Source organism: Stegodyphus dumicola, chromosome 7 (genome assembly GCF_044657685.1).
Source record: "Stegodyphus dumicola isolate Sdum_Otavi_A_Nest chromosome 7, ASM4465768v1".
Classification (NCBI taxonomy): domain Eukaryota; kingdom Metazoa; phylum Arthropoda; class Arachnida; order Araneae; family Eresidae; genus Stegodyphus; species Stegodyphus dumicola.
In genome coordinates this window covers 25,453,491-25,467,450 of record NC_140774.1, presented here as the reverse complement: position 1 = coordinate 25,467,450, position 13,960 = coordinate 25,453,491, and the positions used below count along the sequence as shown (strand labels likewise).

Here is a 13,960-nt window from a genome sequence, read left to right as displayed (position 1 = left end):
AAGTCGGACTTTTTCTGAAAGACATGTTTTTTTTTTTTTTTTTCCGTATTTCAATTCTATGACTCAAATTATGCCCAACTGCTAAGTTTTGTAAAAATCGAACGAGTAGTTTTTAAAAAATGAGCTCTCAAAATTTTAGCTCCTCAGTGTTAATTAAATTTGATATATATTTATGAATCTCTCTTTTTTTTTTATTAAACTTACTTGATTCTTCCTTTCGTATTTCGAAATTTAGGTTTATTCCAAATAAATTTCGCCAATTTTTATAATTTATTTTTAAATAATTTTTATAAATTTTTCGAAAAAATTTTGAATTATAACCTACTCGTATAAAATTTTTGCAATCATCTTAAAGTAGATGTATTTCTAAACATACCTGCAAAAAATTTTAGAGTTTTTTATTCAAAATTTCTTAAGATACGCGTGAATTTACATTTTGGCCCGTTTTGAAATTTGGCGTATGTATTATAAGCGATAATAAGATAATAACGAAAATGTGGTGTACACACTTTGTTCAAATTATTTGAAAGTATGAAAGATGACTTCCCCCCCCCCCCCCGCTTGTGCCAAAAAAAGAAAAAGAGTAAAGTAAAATAGGTTGCTATAAATTAAAAAGTTCACCAAGTGAATTATTCTTGGCGCAAACTGAAAAAATTCGTCAAGATAAATTTCGCCATAAATTTCTCACCAAAATTACAAAATTTAATATCTAGTTGTAATTTGAGTCGTAGAATCGAAATATGGAAAAAAATTGGTATGGAATTTCAAAAAAAGTCCGATTTTGTGTCAAAATACCTGCGTTAGAACAATGCTATATATAAATGTAATATATATCCTAAGCCGTGCTTTCGATACATGAAAAATCCAAGTTGATTTCGTCAATCGGCCCAGTAAAACGGGAGATATAGAACTGTCCCTCCCCTTTTTTTGCGGAATGTACATAAAATTTTTAAATGCAAAAGAATTTAAAATGACACCGCAAATAATTTTTAACAATAATCAATCCTTAAACTCGTAAATCCTAAAACATATTTTAATTTAAGTTTTATTTTTATATGAACTGTAACGCTAACTTTAAAAAAATCTCAAATTTGTTTCATGTTTATCTGGGACTTTCCTAAGGAGTTAAATAATAGAAGAGTAAAGATTAAATTTATGAATCTTTATTGCAAAAAATTCATTAATAGTTATATTTATTTTCTAACTGACAGTACTGGGAGCAGAGTTATAAACGTAACTTATTTCGATGAGTAAACTATTTGTTATAACACTAAAAATACTATTAAAAGTGTTTTTCTTTCTTTTGTTTTTACTTCAATGTGTTGTGATTAATTATAGAACCAACTTTTCTTTTCTTAAGCAGAACTTAATTATGTGCAGTTATTTTCGTTAAGCACGATGAAACGTGAAACTTTTTGGCTATAATTTAGCTTAAAATTTTAAAAAGAAAATAAAAAAAATAAAAAAAAAAAAAGGCTAAGAACATGGGAGCGGAGAGAAGAGAGGAAAAAAAGGCATGTTTTCTCTGTTTATAATACAACCTGCTGCTCTGCTCCGGAAAAAACTGAAGACCCCTTAATGGAACACATGTTATTAACCCCCGCTTCTTCCTCCCGAATACATTAGTTGGTCTTACCTAGCCTGACGCCCATTTGTTATACTTCTTTTCTTGCCCATTTTCTCTCGTTCGTTGATGGCACACCTTTTCTGGAAAGGTCTTTATTATTTCTGAAAAAAAGGTAGGGCCATAATACCGTTTATCAAAATGCTATTTTCAAATTAAAGTGAATTATTTTCTAGGGGAAAGGCGAGCCATATCTGCAGAGGAGAAGGCGAGATTACCCACAGTTTTTCCTATTATGGGTAGTAACATCCCCCCCCCCGTAAGTAGAAGATGGAGCAAGTAATCTTTTGAGATGGGCATCTTTCTTTTGGGCGGAGAGCTTAAAAATTTAATGATTTATTTACAAAGAAAGAATGTAAGCTGCCAGTTTCGTTTGATAAATTCTAAAAGAAGAATAAAAGAAACTGTGTAATCAAAAACTTGAATCTGTGAATTAAAGAAGGTCAGAATTGACCTGAGAAGATCTCAGGTCTGAATTAACCGAGAATACAGGGAAAACTGACTTATATTATTTGTTTACACACATGGCTATCTGCCTAGTTCCCTTTTAGTTTAAATTGTCAGCATCTCGAGGAAGGTGAAATATAGGAATCGTATAGCTTATTTTCCGTACCAGCAATTTCTCGGAAGGATTTTCTGATCAATGAATTTTAAGTGTCCCCATTCTGCAAGCACACTACTGTAATAAATGTTCTTATCCTATATGGGATTAGAACTGATCAAATTAACACGATAGAAAGATTCATTTAAAAAAATTATCGATCAGGATGTATTGGGAAAACTTCAGTTTGGAAACTTTGCACCTACTTTTCTTGCATTCCTAAGCCCGAACTTAGTTTTAGAAACCTTGTGTATCATATTTTCATATTTATTTCTGTTTCATTACCTTCAATGTAAACATTTTTCTCACTTTCAATTTTAATTAAATATTTTAATCTGCATCTGCTTTCTTTTCGTTCTTTTACGATCATTTATCACTTTCTTACAGTCTTCTTACTCTGAGTTTTACAAAAACATCCGTATGATCTTGTGCGAAATGTGCTCAATATTTTTAATGAAAAAGGAGGATTTTCGAGATTGCTATGATATTCCCTGAAGAAATGTGTAGTTTACCGATAAATAAAAAGGAATTACGTAAAGCATTATGCTCCAAATCTCTGAACCCCGTTCCGTACCAGTAAGGAATAATCTAGACTAGACTACAAGGATATTCTCTCGAGGTTTATGCTTTTATCTGGAGACTAAAGCAGTTTCTGAGATCATTAACTACCTTGAGGTGGATGGAAAGGGATTTATCTTTTCATCGTTATATATGTTTATTATGCTTAGTTTATTGGTGCAATAACTGCAATGATTATTCTGCTAGAAATACCATACTTATGTTGTGTAGAGAATTGTCTGACCGCGTTATAAAAACTAAGTGAATGATTTTCTGATTTAAGGAAATCTTAATTTGATTTGATTCTGAATTATTTATTTTAATGCTTTAATTTTTTGGAAAACAGATGCTTCTGGGAATATTATTTAGTTTAAAAGAATATTATTTATTTTTCTTTTATTTGCAATTTTTGTACAAGCTATGATTCATTGTGAAAAGAAGCAGGGAAAGGGAGGCAATTTTGCTAAGTCATGATTTCGCGCGCTTTGTCCTTTAGAATGTTCTAGAAGAAATTTCATTGTGCAGTTGACCTTAGGACAGGAAGTACGTGACAGAAGGGTCAGAGGTTACCACTTAACCTTCGATGGAAGTCATTCAAGTTTTGGCGATCGGAAGGTCCGGTTGTTGGCTAATTGAAGAGGGGCGCGCATGCGCGTTCACCCTTATTTCCTCATTCAGGGGTTGAAACGCAAAATTTGCCCAAATTAAGGGGGCGATAATTGAAGCCATAGTGGGAGCCCGCGTTTGTGAAGGAGAGGAAGAAAATTCGAGTTTGAATCACTTTTCGTGCGAGACTTCCTGTCCTGGCACTTGTGGACGTTACTTTCGAGCTTGCTCTTGGGTTGAGCGATAGAAACGATATAATTTACGAAGAGAGATGTTTCCCGGCCGCGTTTTGGCTAAGAGGCGAGATTGTAGAAGGATGAGTATTTGCTGAAAGATTTGAATCACACTCTCACTTACTCTTGGAATCACTTACTGGGTGGACTTACTTACTTTTGGGCTAAGATTGTAACTTCGAGCTTGCTGTCGGGATGAGCGATAGAAGGCGAGCTGTAATTGCCTAGAGAGACGTTTCCGCCCGGGAGCTGCAAACATGCTCCCCTGCCGCGTTCTGGCTAAAAGGCGAAATTGAACCGGGCGAGTTATACTAAAAATGTTTAAGAATCTCTGCCCGACGTTGCACGAGTTTTTTTTTTTTTTTTCGAAAGGATTTAAGATTTTCAGGATTAAGACTTGTGGCCCGATTTTTCGAAGCGGGAAGACCAGGCGGACAGCCGTGCTGGGCAGCAGTGCTGCTGTTTCTGTTTTCCAGAGTGAAAATTGCTTCGTCGTTATGAAAACCAGTTACCTGCCGTGTGTGTTTCGCCAATAGTGCCAGGACAGGACGATGCCCTCTGAAACTTCCATTTGTAACCGTGGATCAGCGCCGCCGACGTCAACGCTTATTAGGATACGAGTCCTCCACTTCAAGATGTCCACCCAAGATAAGTTTTATTTTTTTTGTGTTTGAACTTTAAGTAAGGTTTCAACAACTTCCTTGGAATGTAAAAACAACGTCGAATCTTAAATTAATTCTCAGGCTTTCAATTGTTTCCCTTTCCCCTTCTTAATTTACCGAGACAAACCTTAAGGTCTTTATATGAATTAGGATGTAATAATTTAAGTTGTTTGTGTAATCTTCCTTAGAACAGATGTGAATTGCAAATAATATGTTTTTTTAACCTCTTAGAAATTATAGAACGGGTACCCGTTAAATTAAAAGAGTCATGTAATAGATTTGCAAATCATGAATTTAAATGTAACAAAAGTAAATGACAAATTGAAGAATTCCCTGTGTCTAAAAATAAGCAAATTGAAACTGTAACAAAAATAAGACATTTGACTCTCTGATTAGGATAAGATTTAATTTTAATTGTGAGGAATTTGAATAAACTGGTATTTAATCTGGAAACCTATTACTTATGTTTTCTTTATATCTTTTATGTGTTTTTCTTATATATTTGTTGATTTTACATGTTGTTTATTCGATCCTCTCACGGCGCCGTCCCGGGTGCATTTTCACAACACAATGCATTACCGTTTTACCTATACGATCACTAAAAGTGTGGTAATTAGCGAAATCTTAAGAGTTTAGTTTCTCAGTTGATATTTAGTTAGTTACGGTTTCACCTGTCTGTTTCTGCATTAGTTTCCTCTCGAGAGGAAGTAGTAACACAGCATTGGTGCCCATGATTTTACGGCAAAGTAAAGAAACAGAACATAGGTTTTTCTTACTTAACACTTATCTTCACCAAAATCTATAATTCATCAGATTATTGATCCAACTTACTTTCTTGAGGCCGTATATTCTCGTACATAGCCTAGAAACTAAATACTTGATATTTTATTAACATTTTTTTAATCTGTGTTTTCGTGTAGTTAATTATTTAGAAAACCGAACGAGTAAGTATACGTCGAAAAAAATTAATTAAGTTTGTGTTAGCGAGGAGGGGAAATTTTTTTTTAATTCTTCTCTCCCTTCTCTTTTCAAAGAAATTGGTGTTTTTTATTTTGCTTCTTAGTTTGTACAAAACATGAATTAGGCAATTAAAAAGTTATTTTATTCTTTTAGTAGTTTGAATGGCTTAGTTTTCTCTTTTCAAGTTAAATACGTTTATTCACTTTCAACATTTTTAGATTGCTTTATCAGGTTCAATGTTCCGTCTTACTTTCTTTGGGAACATGCACAGACCTGACTCGGAACAGGGAGCTTACTAAAGCTATGTTCAATAACTGTGGGAAGTAGACAAGATACACAGGAAGGGTATACAAAACCCTTTATTTTTCACTCTTTACAATAATTTCCGTACTTCGGAATACAGAGACCAACTACTTGTGGTCTGAACGTAAGAATATAAAAAATACTAAATAAACTCTAACTTAAATTTGGAATAATAAACAAGGGTCTACGGGGAAGATTGGCCGGATATTAACAGGGAGCCGTATGTAGTACAGAGAACTGTGAACACTACAATACGTTTAAAATTATCACGAGGATTAAACCTCTGGCCTGGAAGGCAAACAGCAACCGAGTAAAACTTCTAAGGCAAGCGGCCTGCTTCGACTAACTCCTTCCTCTCTCTCGCTTGGCAAAAAGCCACAACTTAAGTACTTGGCGTTCGCCAGACAAATTTTGCATAAATCAGTTAACGCTTTTAATTCTGGCCGGAAGTAGAAAATAAGAAGTGATAGTAAAGATTTAAAATAAAATAAACGTTAGTAAAACTTAAGATCCTTACAGCTTAAGGTACTTAGATATCAGTTAATGGATTTGATCATATTCAAATAAAATTTTGACAAAAAAAATTAAAGGATTTTCTTGTATAGAAATAAAATCCGCCGTTATGCCTGGTTCTGAAGAGCTTCAAAACATCTTCAAAAAATATTTGAAAGTAGTGCCATATGAAAACATTTTTGCCTCTCAAGGAGCTAGATATATTATACCCCCTTCCCAACAGGCAAGCGTTGCCTGGCTAAACAATGGCTGTAGAATAATGGCCGAACCGGTCGATCATTTTGCCGTCTCATCATAGAGAACGTTGTCCACGATGCACCATAGAGGGTGATCGATGTTACACCGAAAAGGAGGGGGGGGAAGACACTATATCTGTAGCCAAATCTTAGATGGGAGTCAAATTCACAACTTTAGTTTCGCACTTGTAATCAGCTTCATTCGGTCTTCTAGATAATTTTTAGCAAACTTCTAGAGCGACATATATAATATTACCATAGATTTACACCTTATAATGCAGACGTGCCCAACCCTTGAATCTCGCCACTAGAGAGCGAAAGGCTTAGATTAGTTGATAGTTCCTTCTGGCTTCTGATCTTGGTGAATGAGCTGATTATGTGGATTTTTCGTGGGTTTTTCCCACGTGAAACGCGAGTCTAAGCCATGGTGTTTCTTTAAAACCCTCCTCGAATGCATTCCTTCTACGGCAGACAGTTTTCAAAACTCATTGATGCGATTTCCGTTGTATTAAAAAAAATGGAAAAGGCTGAGCGCAAACGACGTGGATTTTAAAACTGAAACTGACTGGATTCTTTTTAATGGATATAACTGTTTACTTCAAGGAAAAGATCATGCGTTTTTGAGACCAAAACTAATGAATGAGTGTTTCTTTAATGAATGAGAACTTTCGAAGTTAAATCGAATTTGCGGCGACCTCGTATTAAGAATATCAATTTACTTCTCTTTGGCAGTATCTGAACTAAGTCCCGTAATAAATAAATGACGTTGAATACTATTTTATCAAAAGACTGGAAATAAATTACAAGAAACACCAATTTAACACTAGCTTGCCCAAGGAAGTCATTTTGACTGCTTTTTAATTTCAATTAGAAAACCAGTTATGACTATGATGACACAATTTCTTAAAATTTTGTGACTTTTTCACAACATATAAATACGTTTATTAATAATTGTAGTTACTTCCCCCTATAGCAAGAGGGTAAAATTTTAAATGAGAAATATCATCTGATACCTTCAAATTTATTCTCCTTTCAAGTTAAATGTAAATAAGTTGTAAATAGATTGTTATGTTTTTTCCCTTTCCGAAGAGAAATATTTTTATTCCGCAATTCGGAAACATTTGTGGAACCATGATATTAAAATTTCTAAGAGTAAAATGGGCAGTATTAATAATCAATAAAGGACGTCAATTAATACTTTTACATGGAAAGGAGAATTCCCGAAAACATAAGCACTGTTTTTAATGTGGTAATAACAGAAAGTATGTATTTATCATACTAACAGCAAATTTGCTGATGAATAAATCGACTACAAAATGTTTAAATGTACCTATAGCAATAGTAAATAAAAATTTGTAGATTAAATAAGCTAAAAAAAATTTTAAATGAATGTTATCAGCTTTTGCTGACGCATGTGGCTAAACACAGAAAATGCTGTAGAACCCTGTATGAATACTTTTTACCAGAGAAGATAAGTGGAAATACTTTATGACCCTATAGCTAAACTCTGCTTATCGAAAATAAGGAGAAAACAGGTAACTGGTTTCGACAGTGCAAAGAAAGCTACGTTAAGATGATTATGATTATTTTATATAATGCATGTTTTATTATTATTTTTACACTGGGGGATTAAAAGTAAGAAAAGTGGAAGAAACTATTAACATCGACTCATCATACTACCAGGTAAAATATTTGCGTCCATTATTTACTGAAGAAACTCGCTTTCATTTTCCCAGTGACTTGATACTCCACTAGGGATTTTGCATGCATATCTTTTCGTCAACCTGTCATGTCCTCAAACATTTCACTTATGACTATTGTGCTTTCAGCCTGCGGAAAAGAGTTCTTCTAAATGCAAAACTATTACAATTGATGGAGCTTGGAAAGTAATTAAAAAGAGAAGAAAAACATTACCGCTAAAAATTTTACGAAAAGCCCCTTTATCATGAAAAGCCCGAAGCAGACATTATGACCCAGAAATTAAGCTATCGAATGTTTACGTAATAAATTTTTACATTTTGAAAATTAATTAAACGGCCCTGAATAGATTCAGTGGTCACGTGAAAGATGTTATATTCGTACTTTTTCCAATAAATATTTTTTAATTATTAAATGTGATTTGATTAGAAGCAATGGTAATTTTCAAGTTATATTGTAGTTTTTAATAATTATTGAATTTTGTTTGTGATTCTTTCCATGTTTTTGTTTTGAGGTGCTGCTTTTCGCACATCTTTAATGAGCTATGGTGCCAATAAGCACCGAAAGATTTGTAGCACTCCTCCCTTTTATCTAACCGAAGCTAACACAAATTCTAAGCTAGTTGGCCCGTAATTTTAAATTAGTTAACAAAGCTATCAAATGCGCTATACGGTCGAAGGTAGTGACATTTAGAGAGACGTAGCCAAAAAGCAAACGGGCGCTATTCAGGAAATCTAATTCTCTCTCTCGAAGTCAGTGGAACTTCGACTTATGAGCTAGTATTCCCTCCTATTTGCATTTAATGCGATTCTAAAAATTCATTCTGGTAAGGCGTTGTAAGCCGAAGCTAGAAAAAATAGGAAAGATGAATAAACTTAAAATAGCTGTTATAAACTTAGGATATATATTACAGTTTGAATAACCCTGTTATTATAATATATTAACCTCAAGAAACCAGAAAACAGCTACCCTTCTGTAATTGCTATTACTGTAAGGCATTAGCACTAAGGAAGTAACCTACTGTAATTAATTTTAGCACATCTAGTTCACTGTTAAGCTTAGCATGCCGGTAGCCAATCCGTGTATTCTACTCCTGTATCCGGTGCAGCTTGAAATTAATAACTGAAAGTAAAGCATGCCAACTCTAATTCAAAAATTATACAAAACTCAATCTTAGATTGAAATTAATTTTATAAAACTAAGTCCAATCTAAGATTTTGAGATTTTCTAAAATTTTGATGATGTCTCTCTCCTTCTAAAAAATGTATGGTCTGGAAAAATCATATTCATCAGAATACCTCTTTCCGAATGTCTGGGTCGGGAATTGTCTATTGTGTGTCGGGGAATATTTGAACAGAACAAAATTCATCAGTATCGTTAGGTGTACAAGTTGGTAAAAACAAGAGTCTAAGTTAGTTCTAGAGTGAAGTTAATTTTAGGACAATTAAGTGTAGTACAAGAAATAATTTTACGCCATTAAATGGCAAGCTTTATAAAAGCAACTACAGTGTCTGCTTAAAAATGTTGATCTGCATCTGTAAGAACTGAAGCTGAGTTAAAATTACAGCTGTCTTTATATTGCATCGTACATACCTTCTGGGAAAGCATAACTGAATCGAGAAACTCAAGCTGGAATCTAAGCGACTTACCGCTATGTCTAGCAAGATGACATAGAACATAAGAAGAATGTAAAAGACCCTTTTATTAAGAACTCCAATAATAATTTATTTATTTATTAGTTCACGCTCATTTCGTTCATGCTGCCTGGTTTTGTAAGCACAAGAAGGCACTTTTTGTGCATACAAAACCAGCCAGCATTTATGGCTTAACACAAAATGATAGAAATTGAAATTAAAACTAAGTTAAATCTTAAATTACCCAAAAGCTAAACAGCAGTGAATAAAGCTCAAGTTGGCTGAAACTTATATCGGCGAGATAAGCACTAATGGCAAGAATAACGCAATGCCACAGACAGACTGCTAATGAAAATTTTCAACTAGCAACGTAACCTTCAACAGGCAAAATACGCTCTGATTAAACAACCTAAATCCTTCCTTTAAATACTCAAGAATACTACCTCATTTGAATATTCGCGAATTAAAAATTACCATTCTGGAAAAAAAAAAAAAAAAAAAAAAAAACGAAAAAGAGTTATGACAGTGAAGCTACTTAATATAAAATAACTAGTTAGATGAAAATAAATAAATCCTTACAGCATGACAACGTTCTATTGTCTCGCCATACTTCAGAAACTAATTACTGAAGAATATAGTGTATTGTTTTTCCTCTTTCTTCGTGATTGTTTAGCATTTTGGTCGGAACTTAGAATTTTCAAAAATTTATTTTAAATGATAACACACAGTTTTATGTAGCTATATTGGATTTATTTTTAATATGTTAATTGCGTATTTCTTTCTTCTAATTTCAATTTAGTACTTTATTATGTAAACCAGACAGTAATTGCTTCACATTGAAATAACTCACATACTTGTATTTTTCTGTACATTTGATTTTCTATGATTAATAAGAACTTCATTTCATTTTATGGCGTCGTAATATCAACTGCGGGACTTACAGTATCCGTGTATTTAATATTTATGTTGTTTAAAGATCCAGTGTTCTTCTCAAAAGATCCGTATGTAAAGGAATTTTTCCATCCAAAGGAAATTCTTTACATCTATCAACATGTATAATAAAAGAAAGAGTTTGTGTGTCTTTCGTTCGTGCTGCGTATTTCCCTTAATAAGCTTATAGACTCAGTGCTACGGACTGCAGACTGTTGAAAATCAGCTCTGTTGCCACTTGGAAAAATCAGGGCGATAATTCTGTGTAGTTTTTAAATTTAATATTTCTTACAATATCCGTGTATTTAATATTTATGTTGTTTAAAGATCCAATGTTCTCAAAAGATCCGTATGTAAAGGAATTTTTCCATCCAAAGGAAATTCTTTACATCTATCTACATGTATAATAAAAGAAAGAGTTTGTGTGTCTTTTGTTCGTGCTGCGTATTTCCCTTAATAAGCTTATAGACCCAGTGCTACGGACTGCTGACTGTTGAAAATCAACTCTGTTGCCACTTGGAAAAATCAGGGCGATAATTCTGTGTAGTTTTTTAATTTAATATTTCTCTTGGATACTGGACGTTTGTTGAGAGAAGGCAACGGAAAGTTGCTTAATTTATTTATTAGGATAGTTAATATTTGTGTTAAGGGATATTGCTTATTTCATTGTAATTTTGTTATATGTAATACTTTTATTTTTGTGAAGATGTTCTGCAGAGTAAAATTCTGCTCAGTTTTTAACTTTAACGTTTGGTGTTCACTTCAGGTATTTTTTCGGTACATTTAAAAGCCAGACGATGGCTGGCTGTGTAGCTGCTAGTATGTAATATAGTAGTAAGCAGCAAAAGGGCGATACTTATATTGTGTGTCGATTATTATGTCTCGAAAGCAATGGATACAAAAAATATATTGCTCTCTATTATCTTTATGTTTTTCTTTTTACAGCTTCTCTTGGAACATCTCGAGTGCCTGGTGTCTCGTCACGAACGGTCACTAAGGATGACTGTGGTGAAAAGGCAAGCTCAGTCACCCGCCGGTGTCTCATCTGAAGTCGAGGTCCTAAAAGCTCTGAAGTCCTTGTTTGAGCATCACAAAGCTCTCGATGAGAAGGTTAGTATGGAAACCATCTGCCGCATACTTAGCATACGCGCTATTAGGATTCGCAGTTTTGCAGATACAGGAAGGTATTGGATTACTATATTTTTGTCAGATGGATAATAGATTTTTGTTGACTCATTGCTTTCTCGAACTCTAGGCAAACCATCTGCCACAGCTAAAGCGATTATCTCTGTAAATTTGATTCATTTTTGTAATAGAGGAAATTATAAGAGGCACTCTGTAAAATAAATTCATTGATTCTTGATAAGTTATTTGTAATTCTGTCTTTCAAATTAATGTTCCTTATAATCGGGGTAAAATTATAATCTCATTTAGCTGATTTTTACGATTTTCTGGAGTTGCATATGTGTTATGTAGTTATCTAATCTTATTCGCCTTGCCGTCAAAATAATGTTTTATAATTATCATGGAACTCATAATTATCCTTGCTAATTAATTGAGTAAAAAACTAGAAAACAACGGGTATTCCAAAAGTAGTCGTATAAAACTGTAGTTAATACACACGTTTTTCACTGGTATTCTTTTCTCCTCGATGTCTTTACCCGAAAAAGAAAGAACAGGTACCATCAGAAAAGAGGGAGTGCTACTTTGGTAGACGGTTGCACGGATTTTTGGCGATTTACGTTGGCCGAATTGTTGGCGCGATTTTTACAAACGTCAGCCATCTTGAAAAACGCTGTTTTTACGCATAGTAAAGTATTCGAAACTTAAAAAATAAATAAATAAATATCGTTAAAAGTAATGGATTAATTTTTTGTTTAAAATGTCATTTTTTAAGATGGCAAGCAAGTGTAAATAAATACATTTACTATGAGTATAAAATACTAAAGTAAGGTTATTATTACTTTCATATAGCAAAGAAGAGAATAAAAACACCGCTATAAAAACATTGGGCCAACGTTTAATTAGATTAAAATATTACTGAAATTGAATATCGAATTAAAAACCATCCTACCAACATTTAAAAGAATTAGAATATTATTAAATTCAAATACTTTAAAATACGTTATATAGAATATAATTAACATTAAAACATATGGACAATAATTATCTCAGCAATTTCTGAAAATAGTGTATTAATTTTTTTAACAAAAATTGAAGTATACAATTATAAAATAAAAGAAAAATATGTACTTACATTTTTTTGAGTGTTTAACCTGTTGTTTATTGATAAGTCCCACAATAAAAAATCAAAATCATAATTTAGATAACATCTTTGAAGACATCTTTGAAGGAATTCGAAGATATAAATTAAATTTTAAAACGGCGCGGAAATGCACAAATTGTCAGTAACCAATCAGGGAGCTGATTACAGTTCGTTAATGCACAAATATTCTATAACCAATCAGAGAGCTTATTACATCACGGCTAGAATTAAAATTATTTAAAAATTCATACATAATACAATCATTTTTTAAAAAAAATGCAAAATTAAATTGTATTTTAATATTTAAGAGCCATAAATAATGTTTAAAACATTAGATTAAATTTATACATATTAAAACGAATTACTTTTAAAGTAAGGTGACGTCATTGGTTACATCATCCACAACATAAAATTTCATAAAATACGATAAACAATAAAATTTTTATTTCAAATAAAAATGCAAAATTAAATTGATTTTTAATATTTAAAAGCCATAAATAATATTTTAAACACGGAATTTATGCACAATAAAACGCACTATTTTTTAAATAAAATGACAACAAAGTATCGGTTACCATAAATAACTTATCCAGCAATGGGTTTACCAGAAGTTGTATTACTCGCCAAAGGAAAATCGCCAAAATCCGTGCAACCGTCTACCAAAGTAGCACCAAGAGGGGTTTTAGATGAAATATTTAGATTGCATGATTGAATGCATTAAATTACAGGATATCACTCTAGAGCCATCTGCCCAAGGAGAGGAATGCCTTCGTGGAAAACTTGCTAGAGGAAATTAGCTTATGTTCACGTTACGCATGGGGGGGGGGACTAGGAATTCTTCAAGAATTTTAAATGAAATTGTTTAAAGCTGGGTTTATTTAAAATAATAATAAAATTTACCTAGGTTCTAAGTCTTATTCTTTTAGACAATATGTTGGCCACTATAGTGTTAATGAAATTCGAAACCGTAATTTCTACTCATTTTCAAATTCTGAATGTTTAAGTTTCCTCCTGGAATTTTAAATTAAAAATTAGTAGTTAGTTCAAAATGTCTGGAATAGTAACGCTAAAAATATTTCTCATTTCTTCTAACATACACAAATCATTGCATATTGAAACAGCGAAGATACATCTGC

The 13,960-nt window shown here is 32.8% G+C and overlaps 1 protein-coding gene across 4 annotated transcripts in view; it reads left to right on the top strand.

Moving 5' to 3' along the window:
* Nucleotides 1–13,960, top strand: part of LOC118187783 (liprin-alpha-1-like) — a 295,871-nt gene that overhangs the window by 191,185 nt on the left and 90,726 nt on the right. For all 4 annotated transcript variants that reach the window (XM_085819989.1, XM_085819990.1, XM_085819988.1 and 1 more), the window contains exon 3: nt 11,504–11,668. In XM_085819989.1, the coding sequence (XP_085676115.1) occupies nt 11,504–11,668 (165 nt within the window). The remainder of the gene's footprint in view (nt 1–11,503; nt 11,669–13,960) is intronic.